A 16691-nucleotide genomic window follows, 5' to 3' on the forward strand; every position below is an offset into this window, starting at 1 on the left:
TCTTTTTTGCATCAATTGAGACAATCCTATGGGTTTTTTTCCTTTGTTCTATTAATGTGATATATTGATTGATTTTATTATGTTGAACCACCCTTGCATTCCTAGGATAAAACCCACTTGTTTGTGGTGAATAATCTTTTTAAAATGCTGTTAAAATTGGTTTGCTAGTATTTTGTTGAGGATTTTAACATCTATATTCATAAAGGATGTTGGTCTGTAATTCTCTTGTGATGTCTTTATCTGAACTTGGTATCAGAGTAATGCTGGCCCCACAGAATGAATTAAGAAGTATTCTTTCCTTCCTCTTCAGTTTTTTGGAAGAGTATGAGAAGTGTTGGTGTTAGTTCTTTAAAGTTTGGTGAAACTCACCAGTGAAGCCATCTGGTGCATGACATTTCTTTGTTGGGAGGCTTTAAGTTATTGCTTTAATCTCTCTACCTGTTTGTTATACGTCTGCTAAGATTTTCTATTTCTTCTTGAGTCAGGTAATTTGTGTGTTTAAAGGAATTTTTTCATTTATTCTAGGTTATCTCATTTGTTGGTATACAGTCATTCATAGTATAATCTTTTTTATCTAGGTAAGGACCCACTTTCATTTCTAATTTTTTTTAATGTTTTTTTTTTTTGAAGGAGAGAGAGACAGAACATGAGTGGGGGAGGGTCAGAGAGAGAGGGAGACACAGAATCCGAAGTGGGCTCCAGGCTCTGAGCTGTCAACACAGAGCCTGACGCAGGACTCGAACCATGACCTGAGCCAAAACTGGATGCTTAACCAACTGAGCCACCCAGGGTTTCATTTCTAATTTATTTCCATCCTATCTTTCTTTGTCTAGCTAATGGTTTTTCAGTTTTGTCGATCTTTTCAAAGAACCAACTTTTGCATTCATGATTTTCTTTATTTCTACTCTGAATTTTTTTTAATCTCCTCTCTAATCTGTATTATTTCCCTCCTCTGCTAGCTTTGGGTTTAGTTTGCTCTGTTCTAGTTCGCTAAGGTGTAAAGTTATGTTACTGATTTGAAATCTTTTTTTTTTTTTTTATGTAGCCAACTACAGGCATATATTTCCCTCTTAGCCTTGCTTTCTCTGCAACCCATAAGATTGGCTATGTGGTGTTTTCATTTTCATTTGTGTTTAAATACTTTCTAATTTTCCTTGTTATTTTTTATGAGTCAGTGGTTTTAAAGTGTGTTATTTAATTTCTGCTTATTTTCTAGTTTACCTTCTGTTACTGATCTCTAGCTTCATTAAACTGTGGTTGAATAAGACACTTTAAATGATATCTATCTTTTTAAATCTGTTGACATTTGTTTTGTGGCCTAATATATGGTCTCTCCTGGAGGATGTTCCATGTGTGCTTGAGAAGAATGTGTATTAGGCTGTTGTTGGGTGGGATGTTCTGTATACATCTGTTAGGTACAGTTGGTCTATAATGTTGTTCAAGTCCTCTATTTTGTAACCGATCTTCTGATTGGTTGTTCTATCCATTATTGAAAGTGGAGTTTTGAAATATCAAAATATTGTAGAACTGTTTGTTTCTCCCTTCAGTTCTGTTGATTTTTGCTTCATATATTTTGAGTGTCAGTTATTAGGTACATAGATATTTATAACTGTTATATCTGTCTGCTGTAATGACTATCTTTTTATTCTTACAGGCTTACCTTATTTTATTGTGCTTCGCCAATATGGTGTATTTTACAAATTGAAGGTTTATGACAACCCTGTGTCAATCTAGTCTATCGGAGCCATTTTTCCAACAGCATTTGGCCACTTCACAGCTCTGTGTCACATTTTGGTAATTCTCACAATACTTCAAACGTTTTCATTATTATTAATTTGTTATGGTGATCAGTGATTACAACGCACTGAAAATTCAGATGATGGTTGGCACTTTTCGCAATATTTTAAAATTAAGATATGTACATTGTTTTTAGACATAATGCTATTGCACACTGATAGACTACAGTATAGTGTAAACATAACTTTTATATCCACTGGGAAACCAAAAAACTCATTTGACTTGTTTTATTGAGATAGTTGCTGTCAGTGGTCTGAAAGCAAACCTGCAATATCTCTCAGGTATGCCTACATCCAATATCCTTTTTTGTCTCTTGTAACCTTTTATGATTTAAAATCTGTTTTGTCTGATATTAGTACAGCCACTCCAGCTCTCTTTCGGTGATTATTTACATGGAATATCCTTCTTTCATCCTTTCACTTCCAAGATAATTGTATCTTTAGATTTAAAATGAATCTCTTAAAGACAGCGTATAGTTGGATTTTTTAAAGAAATTCCAGATTTTATCTGTCTTCTGATTAGAGATTTAAAAGCATTTATATTTAAACTAATTAATATTAAGGAGGAACTTCTGCCAGGTTGCTTTTTGTTTTCTGTATACTTTACAGCTTTTTTGTCCTTCATTTCCTGCATTTCTGTCTTTTGTGTTTAGTTGATTTTTTTGTAGTGAAGTGTTTTTGATTTCCTTTGTATTTCCTTATGTGTATATTTTACAGCTGTTTTGTTTGTGGTTTCTGTTTAAAAAAAATTTTTTTTAATGTTTATTTATTTTTGAGAGAGAGAGACAGAGTACGAGCACGGGAGGGGCAGAGAGAGGGAGACACAGAATCTGAAGCAGGCTCCAGGCTCCAAGATGTCAGCACAGAGCCCGATGTGGGTCTCAAACCCACAAACCGTGAAATCATGACCTGAGCTGAAGTCAGACGCTTAACCGACCAAGCCACCTAAGCACCCCTTGTTTGTGGTTTCTAAGGGGATTAATAGCATACAAAAATTCTACTGTGGTACAGCTCTGTCCTCCCCCATTTTCGTTACTCATGTCATAGATTACATCTTTGCATGTTACTTGCTCATTACCAGATTAATAATAGTTTTTAAACACATTTGTGTTTTAAATTATGTAGAAAGTAAAAAGTGGAGTTACAAACCAAAATTACAATAATACTAGCTTTCATAATTGCCCCTGCATTTACTCTCCTGGAGATCTTTGTTTCTTCATATAGTTTTGGATTATACTGTTCAGCTTTCTTTTATTTCAAACCTGAAGGACTCCCTTTAGCATTTCTTGCAGAGCAGGTCTAGTGGTAACTAACTCCCTCAGCTTTTGTTCATCTGGGAATCTTAATTTCTCCCTCATTTTTTGAAGGATAGTTGTGCCAGATACAGAATTCTTGGTTGACAGTTTTTTTCTTTCAGCCCTTTTAATATATCAATCCACTGTCTTCTGGCCTCCAACGTTTCTGATTAGAAATCAGCTGATTATTGTATTGAGAATTGCTTTTATGTGAGAAGTAGTTCTCTCTTGCTGTTTTCAGGACTCTGTTTTTGTCTTTTGACAGTTTGATTATAATGTTTCAAGTGGGCCTCTGAATTTATCTAACTCAATGTTGAGCTTCTCTGATGTGTAGATTCATGTCTTTCATGAAGTTCAGAAAGTTTTCAGCAATTCTTTTTTTCCCCAGTTTTATACCTTTATTTGACAATCAGCAATTAGTTCTCATCTACATTAATGGTCTGTGGATTATTGGAGGTGGTGACAGATACATAGGTGACCAACATATAGAGCTTGTTTGGTGAATTTTCATCCTCATTATGTTTTCTGAACAACCAACCACACATGGTTACTCATGTATGGAACATTTCTTATTCCCTTGGCCCAGATAGCTTTGTTGAGCCTGGTGTCAGTGTGCACATCTGGAGTTCCCATCTCCTTCATGGCAAATTTCTGGATCTCTTTGAGTGTCCAAGAGGCTTTTTGAAACCCACTCTATGCATGTGCTTGTGAATATTGATGATGTGTTCTCTGGTCCCTATCTCATTGATGAGAGAACGGCCCTTCTCGCCACCCTTCTTTGAGGGAGCCATTCTGCCAGGCCCCTCAGCAATTATTCTTCAAATATTCTATCTTCCTCTTTCTCTCTCTTTTCTCCTTCTCAGATTTACACAGTGTGTTTATTGGTCCACTTGATGGCATCCCACAGATCCCTTAGGTCCTGTTTACTTTTCCTTATTCTTTTTTTCTTATTCTCAGAGTCAGTGATTTCAGATGTCCTCTCTCAGTTTCACTGATTCTCTCTTCTCTGTGCTCAAATCTGCTTTTGAACTTCTAGGGTATTTTCCATTTTTGTCATTGTACTTTTGAGCTCCAGAATTTTTTTTATAATTTCTGTTTCTTTAATGATATTCTCATTTTGTTTATACATCAATTTTCTGACTTTTTCCATGTCTTCCTTTAGCACTTTGAGGATCTTTTAAGACATTTGCTTTAAAATCTGTGTCTAGGAAGTCCATTGTCTAGGCTTCCTCAGGTGTGTTTTCTGGGGATTTATTTATATTTTTGAATATCAGAATAATAAGTGTAACTCCTTTAAATCTATTGGAAACTATTTTAGCTAGTAGTGGTTAAAATAATGCAACTTGCATCCATACTGCGCCTCAGTGATCAGAGCAGCAATCCACCGTCAGAACACAATCCTGATTTTTGGAGACAAGGTCCTCGTTGCCTACCTTGGCATCCTCAAGCTGCACCAGAGATGTGGGTAGCCTTTCCTACAGCGGCCTGCCACAGGGATGGGGGTGGGGAATGGAAAGCTACCACCAAGCTGATGGCTTGAATTGACCCAGATTATCCATAACTTGCCAGCCAAGCACTGCCCCGGAAGCTGCAAGCATCAGATAGACTACAGAGTTCCAAAATTGTCATATCAGAGAGTTCCTGCTAGTACAGCATCCAGGGGGAAAGACAGACTCCTAGAACTTCCTACTGTGCCATCTTCTCTCATTTCATACCCCCACTCCTTCTGCCTCTTGTTAAACTCACTTCCATTGGGAAGTCCTGTAAGTTAGACGGCTCAGTTTTTCATTTCTCTGGCATCCCGTTCTTTACAATTAGAGAATCTGTCTGTCTTCCTCACTAGACAGTTTGCTTCTAGAAGACAGGAACCATGTTTGTCTTGCTTTTTGCCCTGTCCCCAGTGCCCGGCACATAGAAGATATATTAACAACAACAACAAAAATGTTTCATGAACAAATGAATGAAAGTGACTTAACCCGAGAAGAACAGAGCCTCTGTTGAGATGTAATGGTACCGTAGAGCACCATGCTGGCACAGGGCAGCAAGGGGAGTCTGGCTCTAGAAGTCATTTTCAGTTCAGGGGACAGGTTGCCCAGGTCAGGTGTGAGCACCATAGGCAAGATCCTTCAGGCCACATTTCTTTGGAAGACAGGTGCTAGAGCCTGAGCATGTCATGCCCAGCGGGCTACTCCCCACCCTCTGAAAAGCAGGGACATGTGGTTCACGTGCCTGTCACTCTGAAGATGCATTCGGTTTCTGTCATATTTGACCAGGTGCAGACACACAAGCCTTACACGGTGGCCTTTGACCTTGCGGACCCTGGGGCCATAGTTGCAGCAACAGCTGAGATCCTGCAGTGCTTCGGCTACGTGGATGTGCTCATCAACAATGCTGGCATCAGCTACCGAGGCGCCATTGTGGACACTACCCCAGACGTGGATAAGAAAGTCATGGAGACAAACTACTTTGGCCCAGTTGCTCTAACGAAAGGTAACGGTCCTGAAGTAAAAGAAGAAGGAGCAGTGTTATGTTGACGTTCTTTTTACTTTACTTGGTTCCTTTTTAGCTAAATGTTACCCGTCTCCATCTATTTTACCCTGGAATGGGTGTTGTCATTAGAGCTTGGGTGTTTTTCTCCAGGCTTTCACTTGCATTTTCTTTGTCTGCTTTATAGCCTTAAATCAAGATGTTCTCCCCAGTGACAGCTTTATTTATACAGCATTGTCCCCCCCGCCCCCATTTCCTCTTCATGGTGTTTGGAAACCCATACAAAGTGGGGATATTTTTATGTCCGGCCATGGGCATCACTCAAGGGTAGAGGCTCTGCCTAGAAAAGGTGACTGAGCTGACTGACTGTTCCTAGTGATTAGGCTTCTGCCTGCCTCCCTCCTTGCTTCCTTCCCAGTCCTCCACTGGCCTCCTCCCTCCTGTTGGCAGTCTGCTGGGCACAGGGGACCTGAGAGTCCCAAGGAAGCGTGGCGCTCCCCATTGAGAAGCCTTCCCTGTTCACCTCCCTGGCTCTGACTACATACAATAAGCAAGCTCGCCTCCTGTCAGTGTTAGCTGTGGTGACCAGAAGAAAGTCCTGCCCTAAAACCTCTACTCTCTTTCTTCAGCACTCCTGCCCTCCATGATCAAAAGGCGACAAGGCCATATTGTTGCGATCAGCAGCATCCAGGGCAAAATCAGCATTCCTTTCCGATCAGCATGTGAGTACTTCCTAGTCTCTCTCCCCTATGCTTTTCCCTCATGTTTTCTCGTGATTATAAAAATAACACATGTAGTGTCGCTGGGCAGATACTCAATACAGAGTGTGGGAGGGAATTGATCAGAATGTGCTCTGAGCAGGCCGGGCTTCAGATTGCAGCTCCACTCCTTACCCACCCCCCTCTCCCCCGTGTGACCTCGTGCGAGTGTCCTCGCCGCACCCCCAGCTGCAGAAGGGAGACCGGCCAGTCCCAGGCCAGAGGAGCCGCCGGGAAGACTGAGTTCCTCTCTGAGCGCTGGGGGAGAAGCGCCAGAGCAGTGCCGGGCCGAGGGCCGTGCGCGCTGGCCACCATCTCATTGTCGGTCTGCACCGTCCTCACGGGCACTTCCGCTGGGTCACTTTGCGGCACGTGCCTCCAAACTTTTCTCGTGTGAGCAAACACATGGTAGCGTACAAACACGGAATCACACTGTACATACCGTTTTGTGGCTTGCCGATTCCACCAGACGATACAGTAGTAATGCCTCGGGTAGATACGACGTGAGCTGTTGAGCCATCTTCCTGGACGCGCGAGGATCACGTGCCCTCAGTTCTTGACCGGTACCGATGATGTGCTACCCAGAACCTCCTTGAATACTGACATCTCGAGGCACTCGTGGGAGGGTTTCAGTAAGATAAACTCCCAAAAGTGGAAATATTAAATAGGACCAGGAAATTAACCCTGCCAAACTGACTTCCAGTTTGCACACTCACCTCCACGTACGAGTGACTGGGCCAGAATTCTGAGATATCATTTCACTCCGCTGTCTACCGCCCCGTTGTACCGGCAAGCAGACGGAGCCTGGTTCTGTTTTGCTGAAAGATTTCAAAGGTGGTTTCACGGACCGCCCGGGGAACTCCTTCCTTTGCTCTGCCCTGTGCAGTCAGCGCTGACGTCATCTGTTCTCACCTTCGAGTGCGGGCCTCCGCCTGGCGCAGCTGCGTGCTGGGCAGCGAAGGGAGGGAGGGCAGAGCCGGGTCAGCACTTTGCAAGGACCGTACCAGACATCCGGCCAGACGCTATCTGAACCGGAGCTGTGACAAAGACATCTTCTTTCTCTCCAGATACGAACCCCTGCTCTGCCTTGTGGTTCTAGTCGCATATCCTTAGGCAAGTAACTTAAAGTCCCTGACCCTCTGTCTCCTTGCTTGTGAAGAGACTGACGGTTACCGCACACACTTCACAAGGCTGTGTTAAAGATGAGAGGAGACACCTGGAGACCAAGAGTCCTTTGTGGACTGTGGGGTTCTCCATCCATAGTTGTTTCTGGGGTTGTTATTTCCCTGCTCACCAGCATTCCATTTTGACTCCCGGCAGCACAGGACAGCTCTCTAAGACAGCTCTAATGGTTCAGGAAGAAATATAATCACAAATGATAAAACAAATAAGGTGAAATGTTAATAATAGATAAATCAGGGTAAAGGATATACAGTATTCTTTGTACTAAATTACTTTCAAACTTTACTTTGACTTAATCTCCCTGAATTTTGTTCTCCACTTGGCCTGTGGCTGCAGTAGGTCCCGCAGAGTTGGTCTGGGCGCTTTATGACAAGCAGACTGAGTGTGGCGGTGTGCCTGGGCATATTAGCTAACCCTGGTGAGCAGCAGTCTTCTTGACTATAAAATGGGAGAGCGGCCTTACCCGCTTCCCACCGCTGGTGGGATGATCCAGGTGGCCTGTCGAGCCCCGTGCCCTGCAAGTCAGAGAGGCTCACTAGTGACAGCCGTGGTGATGGTGGTAAGTCAGCCTGGCTGAGGACCTACGGCCTGGGACTCTGTGAGACTAGTCATCAGGGTGCAGCCTTCTATTTGGGCCCCCCCCCCCCCCAGGGTGACTCTTCTCAGTCTTTGGGCCTGGGCTGCACCCCTGGGATCACAGCTGACAGGGGCAGCTTTCTCCACCCACCTACCCGCAAACTCCTCGTCCAGCCCCCAGCAGCTCGGCCCACACCAAAGGCGCTGGCCTGAGAAAGGCGCCGCAGGGAGGGCCAACACTGGACTCTCTCAACGTGCCTTGCCGGGACACTTCCTTGCTTTTTCCCTTCCTGCCATTTCAGCTGATGGATGCCCCTTTCCTATGGCTAAGCTACTTAGAACTCTGAATTGGAGGAAACTGATTTTCAGTGGAGATGCTGTGTGTTTCCCAAGAATGTCATTGTCGGGTCACTGTTGTCCCCCCTCAGAGCACCTTTCACCACACTGTGGAGCCGTGGCTGACAAGCTGCCGTGGCTCGACTTCTCCCAAGTGGAGCAGGATCGATGGCTCTTCCAGAGGAAGCCACTTCATGGAAGTTTATCAAACAAAATACATAAGAAAGCTAAGCATGGATTTTATACACACACTCCCGTGCATGCAAGGATGCTCACTGGCAGCCCTGTTCAATGACGAGACCTGGAGACAAGCCCGGAAGTTCCAACCCCTGAAGTCTGGTGGCCCATGGAGAGCATGGTGGGCCTGCACGGGTGCCACAGAGGCTATATGGTCTGTGTCACCAGGGGGAGAAAGCTACTGGCAGGAATAATATAAACAGTAGAGCTCGCTTCTGTTAAAAAAAAAATTAAGTGTAAAATCACATATATGTACATAGAGTATCTAAAAAGTAAATGCTGAGAAACCATTAGCATAGGTTATCTCTGGAGAATGGAATTGGAAGACAGAAGGAAGACTTTGACTCTTACATCGTCTGTCCCACTTAAATGTTTCACTCATTAGACATTAAGTTGTGATATATATATGTTTTAACTCTTAATGTTAGAATAATTTCATACTTAAAAGTTGCAGGAACAGTGCAAGGAACTCCCATGTCGCCTTCATGTAGATTCCCCAGTTGTTAACATCTGACCATATTTGCTTTATCATATTCTGTATGTGTTGTGTGTATATATGCATGTATGTGTGTATATATGATTTATAATTTATTTCCTGAATCATTTGAAAGAGGGTGAGGAATATGATGCTCCTTTACTCCTACACAGCAGGGTATTTCCTAAGAACGGGTATACACTGCACTTCCCTAAGTCAGGAAAGAAACACGGCTGTAATACTGTAATCTTAAATTGTAATATCAGTTTTTAAGTAAAAGCGAATGAATGGGAACGAATATGTGGGCCTGTCTCGGGCCCTCTCCCTCACCTGCATCTCTGACCACAAACCTTTGCAGATGCGGCCTCCAAACATGCAACCCAGGCATTCTTTGACTGTCTTCGTGCCGAGATGGAACAGTATGAGATCGAGGTGACTGTCATCAGCCCCGGCTACATCCACACCAACCTCTCTGTAAATGCTGTCACTGCTGATGGGTCCAAATACGGAGGTGAGGCCCTAGTTTCTCTTTTCTTCCACGAAAAGCTGTCGGCTGGCGATAGTGAGATGTGCTTCTCTCACCTGATGATTCTTCGATTCTTTTTCTTTTGGAATGTAATTTTTTAAAGTTTATTTATTTGAGAGAGAGAGAGAGAGAGAGAGAGAGAGAGAGAGAGAGAGAGAATGAGTGGGGGAGGGGCAGAGAGGGAGAGAGAGAGAGAATCCATGCTGTCAGCACAGAGCCCAACGTGGGGCTCCATGCCACGAACCATGAGATCATTACCTGAACCTAAACCAAGAGTGGGGCACTTAACTTCCTGAACCACCCAGGGTGCCCCCAGAATATAATTAAAAAAAACATTTTTTAAAAATGTTTATTTATTTTTGAGAGAGAGAGAGAGAGACAAAGTGTGAGCAGGGTAGGGACAGAGAGAGGGAGACACAGAATCTGAAGCAAGCTCCAGGCCCTGAGCTGTCAGAAGGATGGGGGGCTCAAACTCAGGAACCGCAAGATCATGACCTGAGCCAAAGTCGGGTGCTTAACCGATGGAGCCACCCAGGCGCCCCTGGAATATAATTTTTAAAACTAAAAAACTTGATGTACGGGTGTTGGTTATATATACTGTTGAATAATGGTCATTTACCACGAGCCATCCTTAGCCTGAGCATCACCATTGCAGCTGTTGGAACAGGGTCCCTGTTGGCCAGGACTCAGTCCTTAAAGGACTTTGAGGGCCAAGCTGAAATGCTGCCAGACTTTCTGCTCACCCATCCTCAGTGAATTAAAGTAAAATTAAAGTGGATTAATCGCATGGAAAGTATGGGTTGCTTGCCCCAAAAGATTCCCCACTCAGTGTGCTTGAGAAATGACTGATTTCAGGATACTCAAAGGAAAGAGCACAGTCTTCTGGGGTGACGCTGGGTGTACCGGTCTCAGATCTCCCATCTTGCTTCAGCCAAAGATGTGGTGAGCTGACCTGCAGTCACCACTAGTGGGCTGAATGGGCCGGCCCCAGCGTGCAGGCTCAGGCCAGCCTCCCGGGTCAGGTGACCCATGCACGCTATTGTCCTGGGAACTGAGTTGCTTTCCCACATTTGCATGGGGCCTGCCTACCTCTTAAGTACTGACCTGCCATGTCCTGCCTCCCTGGATGTGACCTTTTGGGCCTATGCTATGGTGTTCACCAGGGGCCTCCTGTTCCTGCACCCCACCTCGGCCAGACCTGAACTGCACATGCCCTGGATAGGCGCTCACTCAGCAAGTCAGCAGAAACCATATAGAGGCATAGAGCTAGAGAGGTTCATACTTATTTATATCTAGAAGAATCTCTTTTTTTTTTTTAAGTGTTTATTTTTGAGAGAGAGAGAAAGCAAGCAGGGGAGGGACAGAGAGAGAGGGAGACAGAGGATCGGAAGTGGGCTCCACACTGACAGCCCAGAGCCCAGTCCAGTGCTTGAACTTGTGAACTGCGAGATCATGACCTGAGCCAAAGTTGCCCCTAGAAGAATCTTTTCCAACTGAGCCACCCAGGAACCCCTAGAGGAATGTTTTTTTTCTTTTTAATGTAAAGCTCTTTTCCTTTTTTTTTTTTTTCCAGTTTATTTATTTATTCTGAGAGAGAGAGAGCGTGTGCGTGCGCACATGAGCAGGGGAAGGTCAGAGGGAGAAGAGGACAGAGGATCCTAAGTGGGCTCCAAGCTGACAGACAGCAGAGAGCTTGATGCAGGGCTCAAACTCACGAACCGTGAGATCATGATCTAAGCAAAGTCAGATGCTTAACCCACTGAGCCACCCGGGTGCCCCTAGAAGAATCTTTTTTAAAAAATTCCCTCTATGGCCTTTAAAAATCAGCAACTATCAGAAATCAATTCTGTGTTAACAAAAACACAAGGAGAATAGATATCGGTGAGGAGGCTCACGCAGTTTGGACAACTTACAAATAGTTTCAAATGGTCTGCGCTAGTGGCCTCTCCTCTCTGGCTGCCAACTGGTTCTGCTTGGTTGGCAACATTGTCACATCACTAGGAAAGAAGGAACATCAGTTGGCATCAACCAGCCTAACACCTCCTAACCTCCCTGAGCTGCCTCTGGCACCGAAAACAAACCAAGGATTTCTTCCTGTTCCTTATCCGGTCACCACATGATGTGGGGAACTGGGACGTCTCTTCCTGACCCACCTCACTCTCAGTCTGGCCAGCTTGTCGTGCACATGAGGGGTCATAGTCTCCTCCTATCACCCATCTGGCAGACCTCAGGCCAAGCTACCCCAGACAAATCAGTGCTGCAACACCCTCAGTTGGGCGTTCCGGTAGACAACAGTTCCCAAGGTCGGGAATCGGTGTGTGTGTGATTGCTCTTTGAGACCCCATCTGGGCTGGCCTTTGGCCTTTGTCGTGAGCCACCAGTTGTAAGCACTTACAAGGTCACCCATCTACCACGTTTCCACATCTCCCCCACAGTCCCCTCTCCCCCCTCACACACACTGAGCTGCTGACGGCTTCCTCATTTCTTTGGAGTATGGAATAGTCAGGGATGGTGGCAAACCCCTTGCCTCCTGACAGACTGTGGCAAGGGCCCCATGATGGGAAATTCAGCCGACATCGGTTCATGTCAGCTCAAGTCCTGCGGAGAGAGACTTCTGCTTCTAAGTTCATGTGTTTCTTTGGTTTTATTTTAGTTATGGACAAGACCACAGCCCAAGGCCGAAGCCCCGTGGAGGTGGCCCGAGATGTTCTGGCTGCGGTGGGAAAGAAAAAGAAAGATGTGATCCTGGCCGACCTCCTGCCTTCCTTGGCCATTTATCTGCGAACTCTGGCTCCTGGGCTCTTCTTCCGCCTCATGGCCTCCAGGGCCAGAAAGGAGCGGAAATCCAAGAACTCCTAGTCGCACGTCTGAGCTGGGAGAGGGAAGCAGCACCTGCCTGGGTACAGGTGCTGGACAAGGGACAGCTGTGTTTGTTGAGACTTTACTGGATGTTTGTCTTACGAGTGGGAAAGATGGAACATACATACGCTTGTCCTGAACTGAAGATCCCTGGCTAGGCCTCTGCTAATAGAATGAAAACCAAAAAGGCAACAACCTTCTTCCCAGGGATGAGGGGTAAACCTTACGGAACAAATGTGGAGCTCAGTTTAAAGTAAGGACCTGAAATAAATGAATGAGCAGTCAGAGGTGTAGTCCTCAAGGGATGGAAGAACTATGTCTCCTTTGAATTCCAGCCTCCGCCAGCTCCTAGAAAGTGTTTCAGCCTTGAAAACAGAAGACATCCTGACGTCACCTGACCCAGTTCTCATATTTGACTTACCTGGACCACGTGCCTAATTGTTTTGGCAGAGGCACCTGCAGCACTCAAGGGAGAAGGCTGTCGTAAGAAGCCATCATCCATATCCATTTTCAGGGCTCTACAGTCCATCATCCAACATGACCAATGGGCTAATACGCCTTCTGTCTTCCAGCATAACCCAAGTGATGCCGGCTTTAGTTCCTAAAAGGAATTCCCTGTTTCCCCTGTAAACTCTCACCTCAAGCCCCGTAGACCAGGCCCCACTCCAAGCAGAAGACGAATTTATTAAGGAAACAGGGAAAAGGGAGAGGAAAACCCCACGTGGTCCCGTGTATCCTCTAGGAAAGAAGACTCAAAAGCCTGGTCAGGTGGGGAGGGATTCTAAAGCGGCATCTGGTCCCTGGTGAGAGCAGTCATTTGCTAGCTGTGCCTGTTGGATGCCTGCTTCCACCTTTTTGATTTCTTAAAAATACATGCTTGAGGTTCAATGAGTGAATCAACTTCATATTGAAAGTTTAGGATGAAACTTTTCCTATTATTGAGGCTGAAAGTGGAAATTGTGGGTGCATTGTATGACTTTCCCAACTTGGAATAAAAATCTTGCATATCATACCGGCACCTCGCACTGTGTCCCAACTCTGGTCCTATGGAGCTTGTGTTTTAAAATCTATCCCTGAAATAAAAATGGCCAAAGCCACAGCCTGTGGTTAGTGTTTGAGGCCGTCAAGTTTCCTGAGAGCAGGAGCATGAAGAGTGGGGCATTAGATCTGGTGATCTTCCCCAGCTCCCACCATGGGCCTGAACATTCCAAGGGCCCCTGGTTGAAATGTGGATATAGACATATGGGTTGGCTCTTCATCTTCCAAATAAACCATCTACTTCCCTCCAGACATGGAACAGAGAGACCTTACTGTTCACATCAGGGCTCTTAGAGCCAGGAAAGAGCTGGACCCAAGACAGCAGTAGCAGCCACTCTAAAACCTAGCGTGACATTGAGTTAAATGGCCAAGGGCACAGCAGGTGCTCAGGAAAAGGCAGTGACAAAGAAAGCTTTTCCTCTAAATGGGAATGAGAGAACATCTCTCCTTGGACACTTGTTGATGGGCACTTTCAACAGGGCCCGTATCCAAGGGCTGCCCTTTTCTCTCCGATAAACAAAACGGGCAGCACCTGGAGGCCGATGCGATCTCCTGCCCTCAAAAGAACACACGTTTAGCAGCCACACGGTCTGTCATCAAAAGACGACGTCAAACGCACTGTTGAGGTGGTTGCTTTGGGGGCCGCTGTGACAGTGGCTGGGAGCCCCCCAAGCCCTGACTGGGGTGCAGGTGGCACACAGAACTTGGAGCAGACGTGCAGGGTCTCAACCTAGACACGACACTTGAGCCAGATCCCAAACCACTGCATGTGTCTTTACCGCACATTCTTGAGGACTCAACCAACTCACTTGCTAAAACTTACTTTAGAAAACTTATATTCTACCATATGAATAGTGAATAATATAACACAAACAACCGTTAAATTTAGCTGGATCTGGCTGTCTGCCAAAGGCTGAGGCCCAGCTGCCCTTGAGGAGGTTGGCAAGGTCAGAGAGGTACTGAAGACGCGCTCGCACCGCAGCACATGCTCTCTCCGGCCTTAGAAACTACGCAGAGGACTAAAAGGGCAAGTGATTCAGGGTTCTTCAAAAGTCCGTGTGGCACGTCAAGCCATGTTGGGGGGCCTCTGGAGTTGGGCGCGGCTCCCCGGGGACAGCACTGCCTGGTAAAGGCGGGGCTTGCTGTCTCCACTGGAATGGCAGCCGCAGCCCCTTTCCTGGGGACCAGGACCCCAACTTGGCATCTCTTTTTAAAAATTTTTTTAAAATGTAGATCCTAGTTACTTAACACATAGTGTACTAATGATTTCAGGAATAGAATCTAGTGGCTCATCACTTACATATAACACCTGGTCCTCCTCCCAGCAAGTGCCCTTAGTACCCATCGCTCATTTAGCCCATCTCCCCACCCAACACCCGAGAGCAACCCTCAGTTTGTTCTCTGTATTTAAGAGTCTCTTACGGTTTGTCTGCCTCTCTGTTTTTATATTATTTTTTCTTCCCTCCCCTTATGTTCATTTGTTTTTTATCTTAAATTCCACATGTGAGTGAAATCATGATTGGAATACATGTATTCCATTGAATGTGTATACCACATCTTCTTTATCCATTACCAGGCAGTGGACATTGGGCTCTTTCTATACTTTGGCTACTGTCAATAGTGCTGCTATAAACATTGGGGTGCATGTGCCCCTTCGAATCAGCACTCCTGTGTCCTTTAGATAAATTCCTAATAGTGCAATTGCTGGGTCGCAGGGTAGTTCTATTTTCAGTTTTTGGAGGAACCTCCATACTGTTTTCCACAGTGGCTGCACCAGTTTGCATTCCCACCAGCAGTGCAAAAGGGTTCCTCTTTATCTGCACCAACATCTGTTGTCGCCTGAGTTGTTCATCGTGGCCATTTGGCAGGTGTGAGGTGGTATCTCACTGTGGTTTTGATTTGTGTTTCCCTGATAATGTCACTCTTGCTTTCAGATCGGTGTCTGAATACGAACATCTGCCGCCTGGGGTGGTGGTGGTGCTGTTCCAGTTTCTCCTTTCTGTCCTCAAAGCTTTGTTCTCCTCTCTCTCTTGCATCCTGGGATTCTGGGTATGCTTGAAAAGCTCAGTTCTGGATTGCTTCTGCCTGCAGATGAAGTTCAAAGGCACTTTCCACTTTGCTCTTCAGGTCTCCTGGTGTTTCACTGGTCCGAGGGCAGAAGCAGGCGCGCCTGTGTTTCGTGCCCAAATCAGAGCATGGAAAGTACAACCAAGTGAGTTTCCAGATGGCAGCACCACACATCTGCGCACTGCTGAGCGGCCACGGCTCGCGAGTGACTGGATGGAATGGTGAGCGCGCAGCTGCCTGGGCGCACTGCCCGGCTCCTCACAGGCTCCATGGAAGGAGTCTCCCTCCCCTTCAGTGGGGCCTGACAGCTGCTGAAGCAGATGTGAACACTTTGGAGGGCGCAGACAGATGAAGAGAGACCGTCCGTGAGTGCTTGCCAGGGTCTGCTCCCCCTGCATTCTTGACAAGTTGACCTTCACAAAGGCTCTTTGCTCTCCTCTGAAACTGGGGTGAGACTGGGCAGTTCCAAGACTCACGTAATTAGGTTAATTGCACGATGCATTCACAGAAATGGCACGCACAGGGCTCGTGTGTGGACTTTGCAGAGAAGGGCCCAGCCGACTTGGCCTTTGTCTCTCAGTTGGCAATGACTTAAAAATTGCTGTTTCTTCCAGAGCATCGTGGCACGTCACAGAGGAGCACAACCCACTTGTCAGCGATGTCGAAGTGGGAAGGCGACGGAAACAGAGAAGCCGGCGCCCACAGAAGGGAATCCTTCCAGCTGCAGGAGGTGTAATCCTGCCGCTCCCCTTCCCAGCCAGTTTGGGGCGCCGCTCGCGTAGAGGCCTGGAACACGAGAGTCCTGCCCCGCGCTCCCCAGCAGTGCCGAGCCCTCACCCTGGCACGAGACCTGTAAGTGAGGTGGTGTCTCAGAACCTGGGCTAGTCCACCCGACAAGAATCAGTTTGTTGAGCGCAGCCTCAGGCACCTTGTTCGCACTTGGCCTCTTCTCCTGGTGAGGGCTTCTGCTCAGCCCTCAACCCACCGAGATGCCTACTTGTCCACTTCTAGCCTCCTGCCCCAGGAAAGCTGATGTGCAGGCAGAGCATGGGGCTCCCT

General features: G+C 46.1%; 1 protein-coding gene and 1 pseudogene across 4 annotated transcripts in view; one reads left to right on the plus strand and one right to left on the minus strand.

Annotated features, from left to right (window-relative positions):
• Positions 1–13545, plus strand: part of DHRS7B (dehydrogenase/reductase 7B) — a 61953-nt gene extending 48408 nt beyond the window's left edge. For all 4 annotated transcript variants that reach the window (XM_047832470.1, XM_047832472.1, XM_047832469.1 and 1 more), the window contains 4 exons: positions 5365–5581; positions 6208–6300; positions 9501–9653; positions 12322–13545. In XM_047832470.1, coding sequence (XP_047688426.1) covers positions 5365–5581; positions 6208–6300; positions 9501–9653; positions 12322–12527 — 669 coding nt within the window. In that variant the 3' untranslated portion in view covers positions 12528–13545. The remainder of the gene's footprint in view (positions 1–5364; positions 5582–6207; positions 6301–9500; positions 9654–12321) is intronic.
• On the minus strand, positions 3508–3883 carry LOC125151452 (60S ribosomal protein L31-like; annotated as a pseudogene).
• Positions 13546–16691: the final 3146 nt, after the last annotated feature.

Source organism: Prionailurus viverrinus, chromosome E1 (genome assembly GCF_022837055.1).
Source record: "Prionailurus viverrinus isolate Anna chromosome E1, UM_Priviv_1.0, whole genome shotgun sequence".
Lineage (NCBI taxonomy): Eukaryota > Metazoa > Chordata > Mammalia > Carnivora > Felidae > Prionailurus > Prionailurus viverrinus.